The 19,558-nt window shown below is 50.3% G+C and overlaps 1 protein-coding gene across 1 annotated transcript; it reads right to left on the bottom strand.

Annotated features, from left to right (window-relative positions):
- Positions 1-626: 626 nt before the first annotated feature.
- On the bottom strand, positions 627-19,235 carry smyd4 (SET and MYND domain containing 4). The gene is made up of 11 exons (XM_080210855.1): positions 19,111-19,235; positions 18,588-18,732; positions 12,148-12,237; positions 9,835-10,864; positions 8,798-8,980; positions 8,503-8,669; positions 6,302-6,437; positions 6,082-6,198; positions 5,778-5,901; positions 5,266-5,486; positions 627-1,447 (listed from the first exon to the last, which is right to left on the bottom strand). Exons 1-10 carry the CDS (start codon positions 19,233-19,235, stop codon positions 5,312-5,314), a joined length of 2,292 nt encoding a protein of 763 aa, XP_080066981.1. The 3' UTR covers positions 627-1,447; positions 5,266-5,311.
- Positions 19,236-19,558: the final 323 nt, after the last annotated feature.

Raw genomic sequence — 19,558 nt, 5'->3', positions numbered from 1 at the left:
GGGTCAGGGTGAGGGACAGGACGGGGTCAGGGTTGAGGACGGGGTCAGGATTGAGATCAGGGTGAGGGACAGGATGGGGTCAGGGTTGAGGACGGGGTCAGGATTGAGATCAGGGTGAGGGACAGGACGGGGTCAGGGTTGAGATCAGGGTGAGGGACAGGATGGGGTCAGGGTGAGGGACAAGACGGGGTCAGGGTTGAGGACGGGGTCAGGATTGAGATCAGGGTGAGGGACAGGATGGGGTCAGGGTTGAGGACGGGGTCAGGATTGAGATCAGGGTGAGGGACAGGACGGGGTCAGGGTTGAGGACGGGGTCAGGGTTGAGATCTGGATGTGTCCAGGCTCTGGGTGGGGGTACCCAGTTGTTATGGTCACACTCGGGATGTTTCAGTGTGTCTGGTGCCAGTAGTTTACACAATATCCACTATTTAATCACTGGATTCCAGAAATGGCTCCAAATTGTTTCCAAATGTGGGAGGCAGTGATTTGTTGAGCTAGCTGGCAGCTAAAAGGTTAAAGAGGCATGAACAACAGAGTACACACTTAGGGAAGCAACAACCATCAGCTACAGTCTGCTGACACTGGGTAAGAGCCTCTGACACACAGTGAGAGGCTTCTGCTAACCACCTATTTCAGCAAGCCTCCAACCTGCTTAGTGAGGAAGACTCAATGTGCACAGTATAGAAAGGGTTAATGGTGAACAGAGTACAGGGTATTCCATAAGGATCTTCATCATTGCAATGACAGATCCCAAGAGGAACAATTCCATCCCCTACAGAAACAGTAAACTGCTGCTGCTATCTTGGGGCAACTTAAACAATCACATTTGCCCTGGTCTCTCACACTCAGTTACACAGCTGCCCTTCTTTCTCTCCATCTGACTATGGCACTCCCTCCCTGACAATGAAATCACTTGCTTTCCTGTTTATTTACAGATTGCGTCTCTCCCCTCACCTCTCAGCCTCATGGACACCATGAACACACTGCCATTTGTCAATAGGCCTGGGAAGATAAGGAATAAGTCTGCATGTACATGCTAAATGCAGCCAGGGGTGGGGGCACACGGACAACAGCTCACGTACAGATGACAGAGACACTGGTTGCTCTGGGATTTTTAATCATGTGTTTGGAGTAAGATCAACAGTGTGTAGCTGAGGATCTTCAGCCAGTTTAATAAGCAGCAGATTGAGTGTAATAAGCGTGTCCATCACAGGGGAATTCCATTCTCAGGCAATGTGGATCCGACTCAATCAGCGAGGGAGGGTCACGGAGTTATGTTGGCTTCACTGACCTTCCTGCTCATCACAATCCTGTGTCTAATCAGCGGCAGGGTTGGAGTCTGCTTGGGGCCAGATAGCACTCGATTCTTCATGCCTGAAGCTCAGGGGAAAGAGAGTTGATTGCTGATATTTCAGAGGATATGTTTCTCACAGCGAAAGTCAGCACCCTAAAGGGAGGAAAGAAATGGTCTCTAAGCTTTTATGCTGACAAGGACTCAAAGGATGAGCTGCTGAGAAGCCTGCAGCAAGATATCAAACTGCTCTGTGGAGAGAATGCATTTCCTGTCTCCCAGAACTGTATATCCAGGACATAAAACAATCCACAAACAATGAGTGAAATTCAGCAAAATCTACAGCCTGAGAGTGATGGATGCTAAAGGAGCTGCTTTCTGAACCAGACCAGTGGATTGGCAGACTGACAGAAGACAGTTTCCTCAGTGGTTTTACTCTGGTCACAGCACAAATCCCTAAATTCCCTTAGGCTGGCAGAGTGGCACCGTGGTTAGCACTGCTGCCCCACAGTGGGCAATTCCATCCTCAGGTCACCGTCTGTGAGGAGCCTGCACATTCTCCCCATGTCTGCGTGAGTTTCCTCCGGGTGCTCCGGTTTCCTCCCAAACTCCAAAATGTGTGGGTTAGGTGAATTGGCCATGCTAAATTAATCCTTGGTGTCAGGGGGATTAAGAGGCTAAATATGTGTGGTTACAGAATAGGGCCTAGGTGGGATTGTGGATGATGCAGACTTGATGGGCCGAATGGCCTCATTCTGCACTGTAGGATTCTCTGCTACAGAATTTAGTTTTATACTTTACCAATGGTGAAACCTAAAGTCATAATTCCAAACTCACGGCCACATTAATCAATGACAGGACAGTGTAGAGGGAGCTTTACTCTGTATCTAACCCCGTGCTGTACCTGTCCTGGGAGTGTTTGATGGGGACAGTGCAGAGGGAGCTTTACTCTGTATCTAACCCCGTGCTGTACCTGCCCTGGGAGTGTTTGATGGGGACAGTGTAGAGGGAGCTTTACTCTGTACCTAACCCTGTGCTGTACCTGTCCTGGGAGTGTTTGATGGGGGACAGTGCAGAGGGAGCTTTACTCTGTATCTAACCCCGTGCTGTACCTGTCCTGGGAGTGTTTGATGGGGGACAGTGCAGAGGGAGCTTTACTCTGTATCTAACCCCGTGCTGTACCTGTCCTGGGAGCGTTTGATAGGGACAGTGTAGAGGGAGCTTTACTCTGTATCTAACCCCGTGCTGTACCTGTCCTGGGAGTGTTTGATGGGGACAGTGTAGAGGGAGCTTTACTCTGTATCTAACCCTGTGCTGTACCTGTCCTGGGAGTGTTTGATGGGGACAGTGTAGAGGGAGCTTTACTCTGTATCTAACCCCGTGCTGTACCTGTCCTGGGAGTGTTTGATGGGGACAGTGTAGAGGGAGCTTTACTCTGTACCTAACCCTGTGCTGTACCTGTCCTGGGAGTGTTTGATGGGGACAGTGTAGAGGGAGCTTTACTCTGTATCTAACCCCGTGCTGTACCTGTCCTGGGAGTGTTTGATGGGGGGGGACAGTGTAGAGGGAGCTTTACTCTGTATCTAACCCCGTGCTGTCCCTGTCCTGGGAGTGTTTGATGGGGACAGTGTAGAGGGAGCTTTACTCTGTATCTAACCCCATGCTGTACCTGTCCTGGGAGTGTTTGATGGGGCTTTATTCTGGGTGTTTTCCCACTTGCCGCTCTGTGTGAAGAAACACCTTTACAAGGAAAGGAGTACAAGTGTCAAGAATTTGATAGACAGGGGAATTAAGGGTTATGGGGAGAAATGGATTTCAGTAAGGCGTTTGACAAGGTCCCTCATGGTAGGCTGATAGAAAAGGTGAAGGCTCATGGGATACAAGGCCAGGTATGTAGATGGGTGGAGAACTGGCTTGGGAGGAGGAGACAGCGAGTAGTAGTGGAAGGCTCCTTTTCCAATTGGAGGTCTGTCACCAGTGGTGTGCCGCAGGGCTCGGTACTAGGACCTCTTCTATTTGTGGTATATATTAATGACTTGGAAGAGGGGGTAGGTGGTGTGATCAGCAAATTTGCTGATGACACTAAGATGGTTGGATTGGCGGGTACTGAGGAGCAGTGCCTGGCAATGCAACAGGACATAGACAGGCTGGTAGATTGGGCAGATAGATGGCAAATGGAATTTAATCCGGAGAAATGCGAGGTGATGCACTTTGGCCGGAATAATGTGGAGGGGAGTTATACGATAAAAGGTAGAACTATCCGGAGTATAGATACGCAGAGAGACCTGGGGGTGCAAGTGCACAAGTCCCTGAAGGTGTCGGTGCAGGTGCAGAATGTGATGAGGAAAGCGTATGGTATGTTAGCCTTCATAGGAAGAGGTATAGAATATAAGAGTAGGAGTCTGATGTTGCAGTTGTATAGAACGTTGGTTAGGCCTCACTTGGAGTACTGCGTCCAGTTCTGGTCGCCGTACTACCGGAAGGATGTAGAGATCCTGGAGAGAGTGCAGAGGAGATTTACCAGGATGTTGCCTGGTATGGAAGGGCTGTCTTACGAGGAAAGATTGAGTGAACTTGGGCTGTTTTCCCTTGAGAGACGTCGGCTGAGGGGGGATCTAATAGAGGTTTATAAGATTATGAAGGGGATAGATAGAGTAAATGGTGGTAAGCTTTTTCCGCTATTAGAAATGGATAGAACGAGGGGTCACGGGCTTAGGGTGAGGGGGGCTAGGTATAAGACAAATATTAGAGGGCAGTTTTTCACGCAAAGGGTAGTGGGGGTGTGGAATGCACTGCCGAGTAAGGTGGTGGAAGCAGGCACGCTAGGGTTGTTTAAGAGTCACTTAGACAGCCACATGAGCGGGCTACATATAGGGGGATATAGTAGGCCTTACTAAACATTGTAGGCTTGGGAATACGTTTTGCCTCAGGGATGTTAGTCTTTGCCTGTTTAATAATGAATTTTTTTGTCTCCACAGGCATTTAAGTCCAGCAAGGGGCATGCATGCGGCAGGTTGTAGTGGGCTGCTCTTGGACGTTGCTTCGGGAGTTGCCTATTGCTTCATGTCGTTAGTGTGCTTAAACTGGACCATCTCGAGGGCAACATGACAGCTCAGAGACTATCTCTGTTACTGTGCGGACACATGGATTTGGGCCTGTGTCTGTGGGAGTTTGCACGTTCTCCCCGTGGTTGCGTGGGTTTCCTCCGGGTGCTCCGGTTTCCTCCCACATCCCCAAAGATGTGCTTTTAGGCTGATTGATTGGGTACTAAATTGTCCCTAAATTGGACCTCCCTGATCCTCGCACATTAGGCGTAGACTAAAATCATGAATAGGTCACTGAGACAGTGGGACGGCGGCGCGGGCTCGTTGGGCCGAAGGGCCTGTTTCCCGTGCTGTGTTGTTCTTTGTTCTTTGTAAAGCGGGAAAGTGGAACTGATCCACTTCAGATCAGCCATGATCTTATTGAATGGCGGGACAGGCTCGAAGGGCTAGATGGCCTACTCCTGCTCCTATTTCTTATGTTGTTGTGAGAGTTCTAATCAGCCGTTACCAAGGTAACCAGAAGATTATTTTACCTGAGAGGATGAGTTAGTTGTTCAATTTTTGACACAATATTTCATATCTATCTCGCCATCTATTTCTTGAATAAAAATTTCTTAATATTGTCAGGTTGATCTTGCTCCTTCCAGAGAACACAGGTGCATAGATGCGTTTGCACGCGCAGTCAGAGTACACACAGGCACGCGCAGTCAGAGTACACACAGGCACGCGCAGTCAGAGTACACACAGGCACGCGCAGTCAGAGTACACACAGGCACGCGCAGTCAGAGTACACACAGGCACGCGCAGTCAGAGTACACACAGGCACGCGCAGTCACAGTACACACAGGCACGCGCAGTCACAGTACACACAGGCACGCGCAGTCAGAGTACACACAGGCACGCGCAGTCACAGTACACACAGGCACTTACTGTACACAGATGGAACCATTCCCGTTCTGGTTGGCTGAGAATGCAGTCAGTGTGTGTGATGGAGTGAGTGTTGGGCAGTGACAGGGAAGATACTGGCCAGGGGCTGCAGGCACGACTTCATTTCCTTCAACTCTATCAGCATCTGGTTGTCAGAGCCGCAGTGCAGAGAGAAAAGGCACTCGGCCTGTTCAATCACACCCAATGCTTCATCCACAACCTGTCTACAAATCACAGCAAGGAACAGTCAGGCAGGCAGAGTGCAAACTGTGATCCTGTCACCCCCTGTCTGAATCACCCCCCACCCCTGTCAACGTCACCTCCAGTCTGACCCACCCAACCCCCCCGTCACCCCAAGTCTGACACCCGAACCCTGTCACTCCCCCAGTCTGAACCCCGTCACCCCCAGTCTGAACCCCGTCACCCCCAGTCTGACTCGCCCAACCCCTTGTCACCCCTAGTCTAACCCCCCCGACCCCCAGTTCACCCCCCGACCCCCAGTCTGGGCAGCTTACCCGTTGAAGAGAGTCTGTGCCAGTTTGAAGAGTTGCTTTGCCAGTTCCACGCTGCGATCTCCAAACTGCGCACCAACCAGCTCACAGCTCCGCCTCAGGTGCCCGGCAGCAGCGCTCCAATCAGCTGCAGGCATAGCAATGATCAGCAGAGTTCCAGAAAGATCCCCAGCCCAAAACATACACAGCCCCACCCTCACCCCACTGCCCTAAACAGACCCTCCCCATCATCACAATACCACCCCCCCCTCATCCCCACACACAGCCCCACACCCCACAGTGCAGACCGCACAGACAGTGAGCTCACCCTGAGATGCGTAAAGCTGTGCCAGGCAGTCCTCGATCTCCCCTTGCACTGGGTGCTGACTGGACAGGAGGTTCTGTGCTGTCTGCTGGCACTCGGAGAGGATTTGAAAAGCAGCATCTGAAAGAGAGCAACCGGTAAAACATCCCCACGGCACTGACAACAACTCTCACCCATTAAATCCTGTGTGTCACCATAAACCGGTCAGCGCCAGGCGCCGTACCTGGGTTCTCGGCACTCAATCCCCTGGCGATATCCATCTTGCTGATTATTTGTTGCACTTGTTGAGTGAGAGAGAGTTTGGAGACCAGGTGACCACAGGAGCTGTTTGAGCATCTACAGTCTGCTTCCTCTGTGTCCTGCACAGAACAAAAACTCATCAGAATAACTCAGCATGGAGACGGAGTGTATAATCAGAGAGTATATCACAAGGCACTGTTAGAAGGTGTTTACCCTGGTGTAACCAGGAGCAATGTGTGATTTTTACTATGTTAGCTCCTCCAGTGGGCTCTAGTTAAATCTGCCCAGTATCTGCCCATCAGGAGATCAGTCATCACAGTGTATAGAATCACAGTTAATGGTTCGGATAAAGCCCACTCTGCCCATCATATCTGCACTGGCTGAGAAATGAGCCACTCAGCCTAACCCCGTTTTCAGCATCCGTTTTTCTGTATCCCGACAGATGGATATCCAGACACCTTCAGTTCAGAGTTTCTGCATCTACCACCCTTTCAGGCAGAGAGTTCCAGACCCAACAACCCTGTGGGTGAATGCATTTTCTCATCTCTCCTCTAATCTTTCTAGCAATCACTTTCAAGTTACTGTGAAAATCCCCTAGTTGCCACACTCTGGCGCATGTTTGGGTACACTGAGGGAGAATTTAGCACAGCCAATGCACCTATCCAACACGTCATTCAGACTGAAAGGGGAAACCGGATCACCCAGAGAAAACCCACATAGACAGGTGCAGATTGTGCAGACTCTACACAGACAGTGACCCAAGCTGGGAACTGAACCTGGCTCCATGATGCTGGGAGGCAGCAGTGCTAACCAATGTGCCACCGTGCTACCCCACTTTAAGTCCTAGTCACTGACCTCTCCGCTGCAGTAAATAAATCCTCATCCAATCTATCCATTCCCTCACAAATGTGTTTATCTCGATCAAATCTCTCCTCTTCTGTTCCAAGGGGAATAACCACAGCCTGGACAATCTTTCCTTATAGCCGCAATTTTCCAACCTGGCGACATCTCTGTAAATCTGCTCTGTACCCTCTCTAACACAATGACATCCTTTCTGTAATGAGGTGACTAGAACAGCATACAAGTTGTGGCCCAAGTAATGCTTTATATTACCCAGCTAACATCCCCGCTCTTATACTATATCCACTGGCTGATAAATGAAAGGATTCCATACCACCTGATCAGCCTATCCTGCTACCTTGGGGAATATGGACTGTAAGGTTTCTCCTTTGATCTTGTTCACTCAGCTTCATCCTCACTAATTCACCGGAGCTCACCTACAGCCACTTCGTGACATTGATCATCTAACTACGCCTCGGCCGACCCCCCCCCTCTCTGCCTCGGCTGACCCCCCACCTCTGCCTCGGCTCCCCCCTCTCTCTGCCTCGGCTCCCCCCTCTCTCTGCCTCGGCCGACCCCCCCCCTCTGCCTCGGCTCCCCCTCCATCTCCACATTTTCCTGAGGCAGAGATCTGTGAAATTTCAGCTCTGACCGTGAGTGAAATACGGACATTTTCTTTTCTGGATGTCACTTTGCAGTGACTTTTTGTTCTCGTTATTTCAAACACCTCTCTGTGCCTCTGATAATCTGTACATGGAATTTTTAACAAACATCTCAGCATCCACATTCCAAAGGCCACGGTTTTCTGCCACAGATTTTTATTTATTGTCCAGGTTTCTGAGACAGACAGTAGAGTGGATAGAATGTCCCACTCCTGATTGCTGGGGAGAATCATAGAATACCTACAGTGCAGAAGGCATCGACCACAATTCCAAACAGGTCCCATTCCCACAGCCCCACATATTTACCCTGCTAATTCCAACACTAGGGGCAATTTAGCACGGCCAATCCACCTAACCCGCACATCTTTGGACTGTGGGAGGAAACCTGAGTACCCAGAGGAAACCCATGCAGACATGGGGAGAATGTGTAAACTCCACACTGACAGTGACCCAAGCTGCGAATCGAACCTAGGTCCCTGGCACTGTGAGGCAGCAGTGCCAACCACTGTGCCACCCCACAGAGTGTTTGTCTTTATATTTGGGGAGGGAGGAGCAGCCACTCCATGGCTGAATTCTCTGCAGCGAGTGTTTGTCTGAAGTGGCTCATGAGGGGACATGGCCACCCACCCAATACAAAATCAAATCCACCAACCTCCACCCCAGTTCCTGTCGCTCCACTCACCTGTAGAGTAAACCCACAGTGAGAGCAAAGATACTGAGTGAGCAGGGATTCTCTCCTAGCTGCTTCCTTCTCCTCACTAACACATGCAGTGCACCAACACTGGAAGAAGTATTGGAGACAAAGGGCTCGCTGCCGTTCCTTCGCTGCCATCCGGCTCCAGTGTGGACCTGGACACAGGCACAAAGTAAATTCAATCCAACAAACTGTACCAAGAGTAATAGAGGGTTGGGGGCAGGGAAGGAGGCAGAGATGTGTTGGGGGGTGGAGGGTGGAGAATGAGGGGAGCTGAGCTTACCGTAGCAATGCAGCACTTCCTGTCCCGCTGGGATGGGTCGCGATGCTCTCACGATGATAGTGGTGTTACGGAATGTGATGCTGGTGTTGGGGTCACACGAGTGGTTGAGCAGACTCATTCCAGAGTAGAAAGCAGTCGCAATCCTGATCTCTTCCACCTCTGCTACATGGGAATTTCCCACTCCTGCAACAGAACAAGCAGCTGAAGCTCCGATTCCTCAACAGCAAGAGCTAGAGTGAGCTGACTGAGGCACAGGTGGAATCAGGGCCTCTGGGGAAGCAAAGGTGCACTGCTATTATCGTTAAACTGTTAATCCAGAAACTCAGTGAAAGTTCTGGGGATCCAGATTCGAATCCCACCACAGCAGATGATGGAATTTGAATTTGGTAAAAATATCTGGAATTAAGAATCTACCGATGCCAGTGAAACCATTGTCGATTGTCAGAAAAACCCATCTGATTCACTGATGTCCTTTAGAGAAGGAAATCTGCCGTCCTTACCCGGTCTGACCTACATGTGACTCCAGAGCCCACATCAATGTCATTGTCTAGTTGCCCAAGGGTAGTTGAGAGTCATGGACAATAAATGCTGGCCCAGCCACTGATGCCCATGTCCCACGAATGAATAAAAAAAAAACAAGACCGGGCATCCCACAAGGGGTTGGCATGAGATCATGGGCTGATTTTTGCAGCTGCCTATTTGAGGACATGGAATGTAATGATATTCCTGACTCACTACTCTAACAGAGTGACAGAACAGATAGAGAGAAACTTCCCTATGGCATTGAGATTGTGAATTAGAGGACATGGATAAAAGTGACTGGCAAAAGACGTGAGCTAGCACAAACAATGGGTTGAATGGCCTCCCTCTGCACTGTAACCATTCAATGGTTCCTTGCATCAAGTACTGTGCAGCCAGAGTCCAAGCTCTGTTGTTTCTGACCTTCAGTCCCACACCGACCATTCAGTGCACTGCCACAGAGACTGTGGCATTTCCACTGGGGTGTAGTGTGCCAATCCTCACACCCTGATGCTTACCCGTGTCTCGGAGTGCTGTGATCGCCTGGGCATTACACTGCAGCTGCAGCATGTGTTGGAGCAACGCCACCCCCAGTGTGCTGAGCCTCTGGCCCTGGGCACTCTCCAGTTCCAGTTCCCCACTCAGCAGCTGTGGCTCCAGCCCCTTTTGCCTGATCGCTCTGCACACAGCAGCTGCCGTGAAGGCCCACAGGAAACGGTGCTTAGGTGTCTGTTGCTCAGTGTGTGTCAGCAGACTGTGGATCATCTTATAACGGCTCGGACCATCTTTGGACATCCAGTCGGCTTTCCCTGAGAACCCTCCAGCTCCACTGCAACCCATCTGCCCTGTCCTGTGGTTAGGGTCTTCCCTCTTGCTCTGTTGTTCACCCGGATACTGGTCACCTTCATTCTGCACTTTCGCCACCTCCTGCATGCCCGCAGCCAGGACAGTGCGGAGGGCAAGGTGGGCGAAAGTGCCCAGTGCCAGGAGAAGGCCCCCGAGGCAGCATTCTAACCAGTGATATTGTCGCCAAGCGGACTGTCGGCACAGCTCGCTGCAGTAACTACTGAAACTGCAGGTCGTGCAAGGCAGTGGGAGGTCAGTCTGGCCGAAGCAATGGTGGCAGTAGAGATCCTCATTGCCGGGTAACTCCTTTCCTCTCCCACCAGGAATCAACACAGCTGCAAATGCCTCCTCCTGGAGCAGGGTCTCCCCTGGCCTCAGCTCCTCAGTTGCAATCAGGTGGCGGCCTCGGAGAGTGTCTGAGTGCAAGGTGAGAGCCGGAGATACTTCGTACAGGATGGTAGCGGAGGCATTCCGTGCACAGGGGCAGTTTTGGGATTGGGATTGGGCCCCGACACTGGGCAAGGCTGCGGCTCGAGTGCTCTGACCCCCTCCGTCACTGAGATCCTCTCCACTTTGCGGACCCGAGGCCGTATCGGGAATTCTGAGGTGGTGTAAACAGGACGTGTGACGTGCCAGGATTTTATGTTCCAGTTGCTGTGGATAGCCATGTTCCCGAGCTCTCCGGATGTCCTCCAAACATTCCTGGGTGCAGACAGAAGAGAAATATCTCCGTGTTAGTGTCTCCCGAGGGACAGAGCACAGAGCCCCCAATCTCCATTCGCCCAGACCCCCATTAGCCCCCTCATTCTAACCCCCTCACCCCCCCCCACTGACCCCCCACATTCCAACCCCCACTGACCCCCTCACTCTAATCCCTCACCCCCCACAGGCCCCATCACCCTGACCCCCAGTGACCCCCTCACGTTCTCTTGACTCCCTCACCCCGATCCCCACTGACCCCCTCACTCTAACCCCATCAACCTCCCACCAACACCCTCACCCCGGACCCCAGTGACCCCCTCACGCAACCCCAAGTACCCCATCGCCCCGACACCCACTGACCCCCTTCACCTGACCCCAATGACCTCCTCATTCTAACCCCATCACCCTCACTGACCCCCACTGACCTCCCCAACCTCGATCCCCACTGACCCCCTCACTCTAACCCCATTACCCTCACTGACCCCCTCAACCCCCACCAACCCCCTCACCCCGATCCCCATTGACCTCCTCACTCTAACCCCATCAACCCCCCACCGATGCCCTCACCCTGACCCCCACTGACCCCACCAACCCCCTCACCCCGAACCCCACTGACCCCCTCAATCTAACCCCATCATCCCCCCACCAACCCCCTTGCTCTAACCCCCTCATCCCCCAACAGACCCCTCACCCCGACCCCCACAGACCCTCTCACCCTGACCCCCACAGACCCATTCACTTTCACCCCCGAACCCCACTGACCCCATCACACTCCATCGACCCCCCCTCACCCCATCGACCCCCTCACCCCTATCCCCACTGACCCTTCTCTAACCCCAGCGCCCACCATCGACCCACAAACCCCCCACCAAACCCTTCGTCTACCCCCTCACCCCATCCCCATCGAACCCATCACAAATCCAACTACCCTCCAACAACACCCGCACCGACCACTTCACACTGACCCCACAGCCCTCTGTTAACCCATGAACCCTGACGAAACCCTGTCGTCGACTCCCTCATCCCCATCAATCTCCTCACCCTGACCCTATCACCCTCCATCAACCCACGAATCACCACCAAACCCCTCACTCCCCCACCGAACCATTAGCTTCCAACAACCCCCCCACCGACCTCTTCATCCTGACCCCATCCACCCCCTCAATGAACCAACCCTATTACCCCATTAACCCATTCACACCTCCATCAGTCCCCTCCCCCAGAGATACCCCTTTGGCTGATGCCTCCACCTAACCCCCAGGAACTGTGTGGGTGCCACTTGCCTGGTAACGCTGCAGATGGTACAGTGCTGCTGAGCGATTGGCATAGAGCAGGGCTGCCTGAGGGGAAGCTGCACAACTGTGACGGAGACCCTGCAAACACAGAGAGGCTGTCAGAGAGCAGCTGCTGCACAGAGAGAAGCTGTCAGAGAGCAGCTGCTGCACAGAGAGGCTGTCAGAGAGCAGCTGCTGCACACAGTAGGCACCGCACTCACCCTGTGAGGCTCTGAATGGTGATCGCTCGGTACTGTTCAGTCAGGGACACAGGGAAAGCTGTGACGATGAGACTGGAGCCTGGCACTGAGCAACCATGAGTTACTTTGTGAATAGGAGCCCACACACAAGCAGTGCACAGTTCCACCTGACAGTTCCCTGTCCAATCTGACAATGTGGACTGAAAGGGAAATGGATTAGTTTGGAAGCAAGAAAAACTGAGATGGTTTTGGTAAAGGACATAGTGGAAGAGCTGACTAAAAACAGAAAGAAGACCAAAGACTGACCCTGTGTAAAAATATTCTGATTGTGATTCAGAACAGAGCAGACAGTTGTCCCTGAGTGCGGAAGTCCCGCCCAGAGATTCCACCTGAAGTGTGGGAATCCCTCCCTGTGGAACACCTCTGGGCACAGACTTCCAGTCACAAAAACAACCTTCCACCACCATCCCTGCTTTCTGCCTTTAAGCCAATTTTGGATCCAATTTGCTAATTTGCCCTGGATCCTATGGGCTCTTACCTTCTTCATCAACCTCCCATGTGGGCCCTTGTCAAAGGCCTGACTGAAGTCCATGTCGACTACAGCAACTGCACTGCCTTCATCTACACACCCAGTCACCCCCTCGAAAAATTCAGTCCAATTTGCGAGGCATGATCTCTCCCCAGACAAAGCCATGCTGACTAATCCTTGCCTTTCCACGCGGAGATTAATTCTGTCCCTCAGATTTTTTTCCAACAAGCTCCCTACCACTGATGTTAGGTAAGTGCTTGATTCTATAATTAGAGATTGACCACATCCTTTGTAAGCAGGATCGAGAGTCCCACATGGTTTGTTGCTGCTTGGTGCCAGGGTGAGGAACATCTCTGATCAGCTTGAAAGGATTTTGGAGTGAAGCGGGTGGGGGGGAGGTTGGTGGTCAGATATTGTGGTCCACATTGGGACAAACAACGTAGGCAAGACTAGGAAAGAGAATGAGAAAACTAGGGAAGTGACCACGTGGCTGGAGGAGTGGGGCGAGAAAGGTTCCATTCCATGGGGCATTGACATCAGAATTGGAACAGGAGGGATCTGTACCATTGAGACGGACTTCAGCTGAATCCATCTGGGACCAGTGTTCTAGCAGAAAGGATAAATAGGGTGGTCACAAAGATTTTAAATGAGCAAATGGGGGGGAAACAGAAGGATAAAACTACACAAAGTATAATGGTTCATGGGAAGAAAAACAACAGGTTAGTATGTGGGGAGGAGGGTTTAACTACATGAAAAAGTATGAAAAAAGTTAAAAGGTAGGAGAGCTTAGATGTTATCAATGGAGATGTTTGAATCTTATAAAAATTATCAATAAGGGCACTTTACCTAAATGCTCATAGCATTCTAAACAAGGTAAATGAGCTGACGACACAAATCATCGCAAATGAGTTGATTTAGTGGCCATTACAGAGACAGGATGGTTACCACTGAGTGTTAAATATCCAGGGGTATCAGGCTATTTGGAAGGACAGATAGAAAAGTAAGGGACGTGATGTAGCTGTGATATTTAAGGATGATATCAAGGCGGTAGTCAGCAATGATATAGGTTCTATGGAAAAAAAGATTGAATCTATTTCAGTGGAAATTAGAAATAGTAAGGAGAAAAGTCACTGATAGGTGTAGTCTATAGGCCACCAAATAATAACATCACGGTGGATCGAGAAACAAAGTTTTAAAAATGGATGTGTGTAAAAATGGTACAGCAATTATCATGGAGGATTTTAATCTACATGTTGATTGGTCACACCAGGTCAGTCAACACAACCTTGAGGAGGGGTTCATAGAATATATCCACGATAGCTTCCTTGAACAGTATGTAATGGAACCTACAAGGAAACAAGCTATCCTAGATCTGGTCCTGTGTAATGAGACAGGAATAATGAATGATCTTACAGTTAGGGATCCTCTCGGAAGAAGCAATCACAGTATGGTTGAATTTAAAATACAGATGGAAAAGGTGAGAAGGTAAAATCCAATCCCAGTGTCTTGTGCTTAAACAAAGGAGACTATAATGGGATGAGGGAGGACCTGACTAAGATAGACTGGGAGCAAAAACTTCATGGTATTGAGGGACAGTGGAGGATTTTCAAAGCGATCTTTCACAGTGCTCAGTGAAAGTATATACCAGTGATAAGAAAGGACTGCAGAGAAAGAGATAATCAGCCTTGGATATCGAAGGAAATAAAGGAGGACATTAAATCGAAAGAAAATGCACACAAAGTGGCAAAGATTAGTGGGAAACTAGAGGATTGGGAAACCTTTAAAGGTCAACAAAAAGCCACGAAAAAAGCTTTAAACAAAAGTAAGATAGATTATGAGAGGAAACTAGTTCCGAATATAAACACAGATAGCAAACGCTTCTACAAATACACAAAAGGAAAAAGAGTGGCTAAAGTAAACATTGCTCTTTAGAGGATGAGAAGGGGATGTAATTACTGGAAATGAGGAAATGGCTGAGCCATTGAACAGATATTTTGGCTCGATCTTCACAGTGGAAAACACAAATAACATGCCAACAATTGATGACAAGAAGTCTATGGCAGGAGAGGACCTAGAAATTATCATTATCACAAAAGAGATAGTGTTGGGCAAGTTAATGGGGCTAAAGGTAGACAAGTCTCCTGGCCCTGATGGAATGTATCCCAAGGTACTAAAAGAGCTGATGGGGGAAAGAACAAATGCACTAGTGGTAATTTACCAAAATTCGCTGGACTCTGGGGTGGTTCCCACAGATTGGAAAACAGCAAATGTGATGCCACTCTTTAAAAAAGGGGGTAGACAAAAGGCAGGTAACTATAGGCCGGTTAGCTTAACTTCTGTAGTAGGGAAAATGCTTGAATCTATCATGAAGGAAGAAATAGTGAGACATCTGGATAGAAATTGTCCCATTGGTAAGATGCAGCATGGGTTCACAAGAAGGAGATCGTGCCTCACAAATTTGGTGGAGTTTTTTGAGGAGGTGACAAAAACGGTTGACGAGGGAAGAGCCGAGGATGTGGTCTATATGGATTTCAGTAAGGTGTTTGACAAAGTCCCTCATGGCAGGCTGGTGCAAAAGGTTAAATCTCACGGGATACAAGGAGAGGTGGCTAGATGGGTGGAGAACTGGCTTGGCCACAGGAGGCAGAGGGTAGCAGTGGAGGGGTCTTTATCCAGCTGGAGGTCTGTGACTAGTGGTGTTCCACAGGGCTCTGTACTGGGACCTCTGCTGTTTGTGATATATATCAAATAATCTGGAAGGTGGTGTAACTGGTGTTATCAGCAAGTTTGCAGATGACACGAAGATTGCTGGACTTGCGGATAGCGATGAACATTGTTGAACAATACAGCAGGATATAGATAGGCTGGAAAATTGGGTGGAGAAATGGCAGATGGAATTTAATCCAGATAAATGCGAAATGATGCATTTTGATAGAACTAATGTAGGGGGGAGTTATACAATAAATGGCAGAACCATCAGGAGTATAGACACACAGAGGGACCTGGGTGTGCAAGTCCACAGATTCTTAAAGGTGGCAGCACAGGTGGAGAAGGTGGTGAGGAAGGCATATGGTATGCTTGCCTTTATAGGATGGGGTATAGAGTATAAAAACTGGATTCTGATGTTGCAGCTATATAGAACATTGGTTAGGCCAGATTTGGAATACTGCGTCCAGTTCTGGTCGCCACACTACCAGAAGGGCGTGGAGGCTTTAGAGAGAGTGCAGAGAAGGTTTACCAGGATGTTGCCTGAACAAAGAACAACCTGGGAAACAGGCCCTTTGGACCAACGAGCACACGCTGCCATTTTGAAGCATTTTCCTACACCTACCTTGCCCCGTGTGTATGTGAATGGTACCCCTACTGTAGCCAGATTCAGGGGAGAATAGTGTAGGGTCAATTTGGTACACCAATCAGCCTAAGAGCACATCCTTGGGGTGTGGGAGGAAACCGGAGCACCCGGAGGAAACCCACGCAACCACAGGGAGAATGCGCAAACTCCCACAGACACTGGCCCAAATCCATGTATCTGCACAGCTAGCAGTGATAGTCACTGAGCTGTTGTGGTGCCCATCTGCTGGTCCAGGTTTAAGCACACACATCGACACGAAGTACTAGGCCACTCTCGAAACATCCAAGAGCAGCCCACGCACGACCCACCGTGTGCATGCCCCTCGTTTGACAACAAGGTGGACCGACACCTGTGGATTAAAGAGACAAAACATTAACATATACTATTACATTTCCAGTATCGACCCGAGGCTCTGTCTTTTTTAAAACCGTCTTATATAACCCTCCATCCCTGTTTCACTCATGTGCCTATCTAAGTAAACCTTAAACAAGTCCAGAGTGCCTGCCTCCATCACCTCACTTGGTAGCCTGGTATGGAGGGTATTAGCTATGAGGAGAGATTGGGTAAACTGGGGTTGTTCTCCCTGGAAAGACGGAGAATGAGGGGAGACCTAATAGAGGTGTACAAAATTATGAAGGGTATAGATAGGGTGAACAGTGGGAAGCTTTTTCCCAGGTCGTAGGTGACGATCACAAGGATCCACAGGCTCAGGGTGAGAGGAGCGAGGTTTAACTCAGGTATCAGAGGGACGTTTTTTACACAGAGGGTGGTGGGGGCCTGGAATGCGCTGCCAAGTAGGGTGGTGGAGGCAGACACGCTGGGATCGTTTAAGACTTACCTGGATAGTCACATGAGCAGACTGGGAATGGAGGGATATAAACGAATGGCTTAGTTGGACCAATGAGCGGCACAGGCTTGGAGGGGCCGAAGGGCCTGTTTCCTGTGCTGTACTGTTCTTTGGAAGATCATGTTTGACTAATTTGGTGGAATTCTTTGAGAACATTACATGTGCAGTGGACAATGGGGAACCTGCGATGTGGTGTATCTGGATTTCCAGAAGGCATTTGACAAGGTGCCGCACCAAAGACTGCTACATAAGATAAAGGTGCATGGTGTTATGGGTAATGAATTAGCATGGATAGAGGATTGGTTAACTAACAGAAAGCAAAGAGTGGGGGTAAATGGGTGTTTTTCTGGTTGACCATCAGTGACTAGTGGTGTGCCTCAGGGATCAGTGTTGGGACTGCAATTCTTTACAATTTACATAGATGATTTGGAGTTGGGGACCAAGTGCAGTGTGTCAAAATTCGCAGATGACACTAAGTTGAGTGGCAGAGTAAAGTGTGCCGAGGATGCTGAAAGTCTGCAAAGGGATATAGATAGTCTGAGTGAGCGAGGGTCTGGCAGATGGAGTACAATGTTGGTAAATGTGAGATCATCCATTTTGGTAGGAATAACAGCAAAATGAACTATTATTTAAATGATAAAAAACTGCAGCGTGCTGCTGTGCAGAGGGACCTGGGTGTCCTTGTGCAGGAATCTCAAGGAGTTGGTTTGCAGGTGCAGCAGGTAATTAAGAAGGTAAATGGAATTTTGTCCTTCATTGCTGGGGGATGGAGTTTAAAAACAGCGAGGTTATGTTGCAGCTGTATAAGGTGCTGGTGAGGCCACACCTGAAGTACTGTGTACAGTTTTGGTCTCCTTACTTGAGAAAGGATATACTGGCACTGGAGGGGGTGCAGAGGAGATTCACTGGGTTGATTCCGGAGTTGAGAGGGTTGTATTATGTGGAGAGACTGAGTAGACTGGAGCTATACTCACTGGAATTCAGAAGAATGAGGGGAGATCTTATAGAAACATATAAGATTATGGAGGGAATAGATAAGATAGAAGCAGGGAAGTTGTTTCCACTGGCGGGTGAAACTAGAACTAGGGGGCATAGCCTCAAAATAAGGGGAAGCAGATTTAGGACTGAGTTGAGGAGGAACTTCTTCACACAAAGGGTTGTGAATCTGTGGAATTCCCTGCCCAGTGAAGCAGTTGAGGCTCCCTCACTGAATATTTTTAAGGCAAGGATAGATAAATGTTTGAACAGTAAAGGAATTAAGGGTTATGGTGAGTGGGTGGGTAAGTGGAACTGAGTCCATGAAAAGATCAGCCATGATCTTATTGAATGGCGGAGCAGGCTCGAGGGGCCAGATGGCCGACTCCTGCTCTGAGTTCTTATCATTCAAAGTGCCCTCTGATATGGTTAAACAAGTCATTCAATTCAAGAACAATTAATAATAAACAACAAATGCTGGTCCACCCAGTAATGTCCACATGCCACCCATAAATGCATGCGGAGGTCAGCAAAGTGCGGAAGTACCTTGGAATACAAGGCCACAGCTTGAACGTAGTCTTTTACTCTGAACCGAGCGTTCCCCTGCTGCTTAAAGTCCAGCTCAGTTTTGGGATCTTTCTGTGTCGAGCACTGGGCACTCAGCTGTTCGAGAATTGCTTCATCTTCCGAGCTGGCCAAAGATAAAGGATAACCCTATAACCCAATCTGTCCAAATTAACCACAGACCAACCAAGGTTGCTGTGGCAACACTCCTAGAGCCTCTGTCCCTGACAGCCATGGCACCAAAACCCTCCACTGCCAACCCATCCCTCCACTGACCCTCTCTGGACACTGACCCCTTTAGCCCCGCCCCTAACCACGCCCCCTCCCTTCACCCCGCCCCTGACACCGCCCCCTTTCCTCCCCGCCCCCGGCTTCTCTCCCCCCGGCCCCCGCCCCCGCTCCTTCCCTCCCCTCCCCTGGCCCCTCCCCGGCCCCGCTTCCTCCCCGCCCACGGCCCCCCCCGGCCCGCACCCTGCCCCCCTCCCCTCCCCGGCTGACCCCTCACCTCAGTTTCCGCTGGCTGAACCGGAAGCTGTATTTGAGGGCGGGCTGCTGCTGGAATTCCCGCCGTTCGCGTTCTGCCAGTTCGCGCCAGCGCCGCGCGCCCAGCCGCCGCCAAGCGTCCTCCATCCGGGCCTCACTCGCCGGAGGCGGGGCTACCGCTGATTGACAGCCCAGTCAGCCAATCGGCACCTAGAGTGTGTTTCCATGGCGATTGCGCCCCGCAGGTGGGAGGTGGCCATTGGGCCTATAGTGTGTATGCTGGCCCACTCCCCTCATACACATTGGCTTTAATTAAAGGCTCGGGCTGGGTCCAGCGCTCATTATTCATCCCTATTTGTCCCTCAGAGGGTGGGTGAGCTATGTTCCTATGGAGTAGGTAGACCCACAGTGATGTTAGGGAGGGAGCTCCAGGAGTTTGACCCAGTGGCACTGAAGGAATGGGGATATAG

The sequence above is a fragment of the Carcharhinus amblyrhynchos genome, chromosome 23 (assembly GCF_965287045.1).
Source record: "Carcharhinus amblyrhynchos chromosome 23, sCarAmb.v2.hapA, whole genome shotgun sequence".
In the NCBI taxonomy this organism is placed as follows: domain Eukaryota; kingdom Metazoa; phylum Chordata; class Chondrichthyes; order Carcharhiniformes; family Carcharhinidae; genus Carcharhinus; species Carcharhinus amblyrhynchos.
This window is presented reverse-complemented; position numbering and strand designations above follow the sequence as displayed.

Excerpts from the sequence above, each read along its gene's own strand:
- smyd4 (XM_080210855.1), bottom strand. The coding sequence starts at position 19,235 with ATGGAGGACGCTTGGCGGCGGCTGGGCGCGCGGCGCTGGCGCGAACTG. Across the intron at positions 10,865-12,147 it reads ACCATCTGCAGCGTTACCAG|GAATGTTTGGAGGACATCCG; the intron begins GCAAGTGGCACC and ends GTCTGCACCCAG. Across the intron at positions 8,670-8,797 it reads GGAAGTGCTGCATTGCTACG|GTCCACACTGGAGCCGGATG; the intron begins GTAAGCTCAGCT and ends GCCTGTGTCCAG.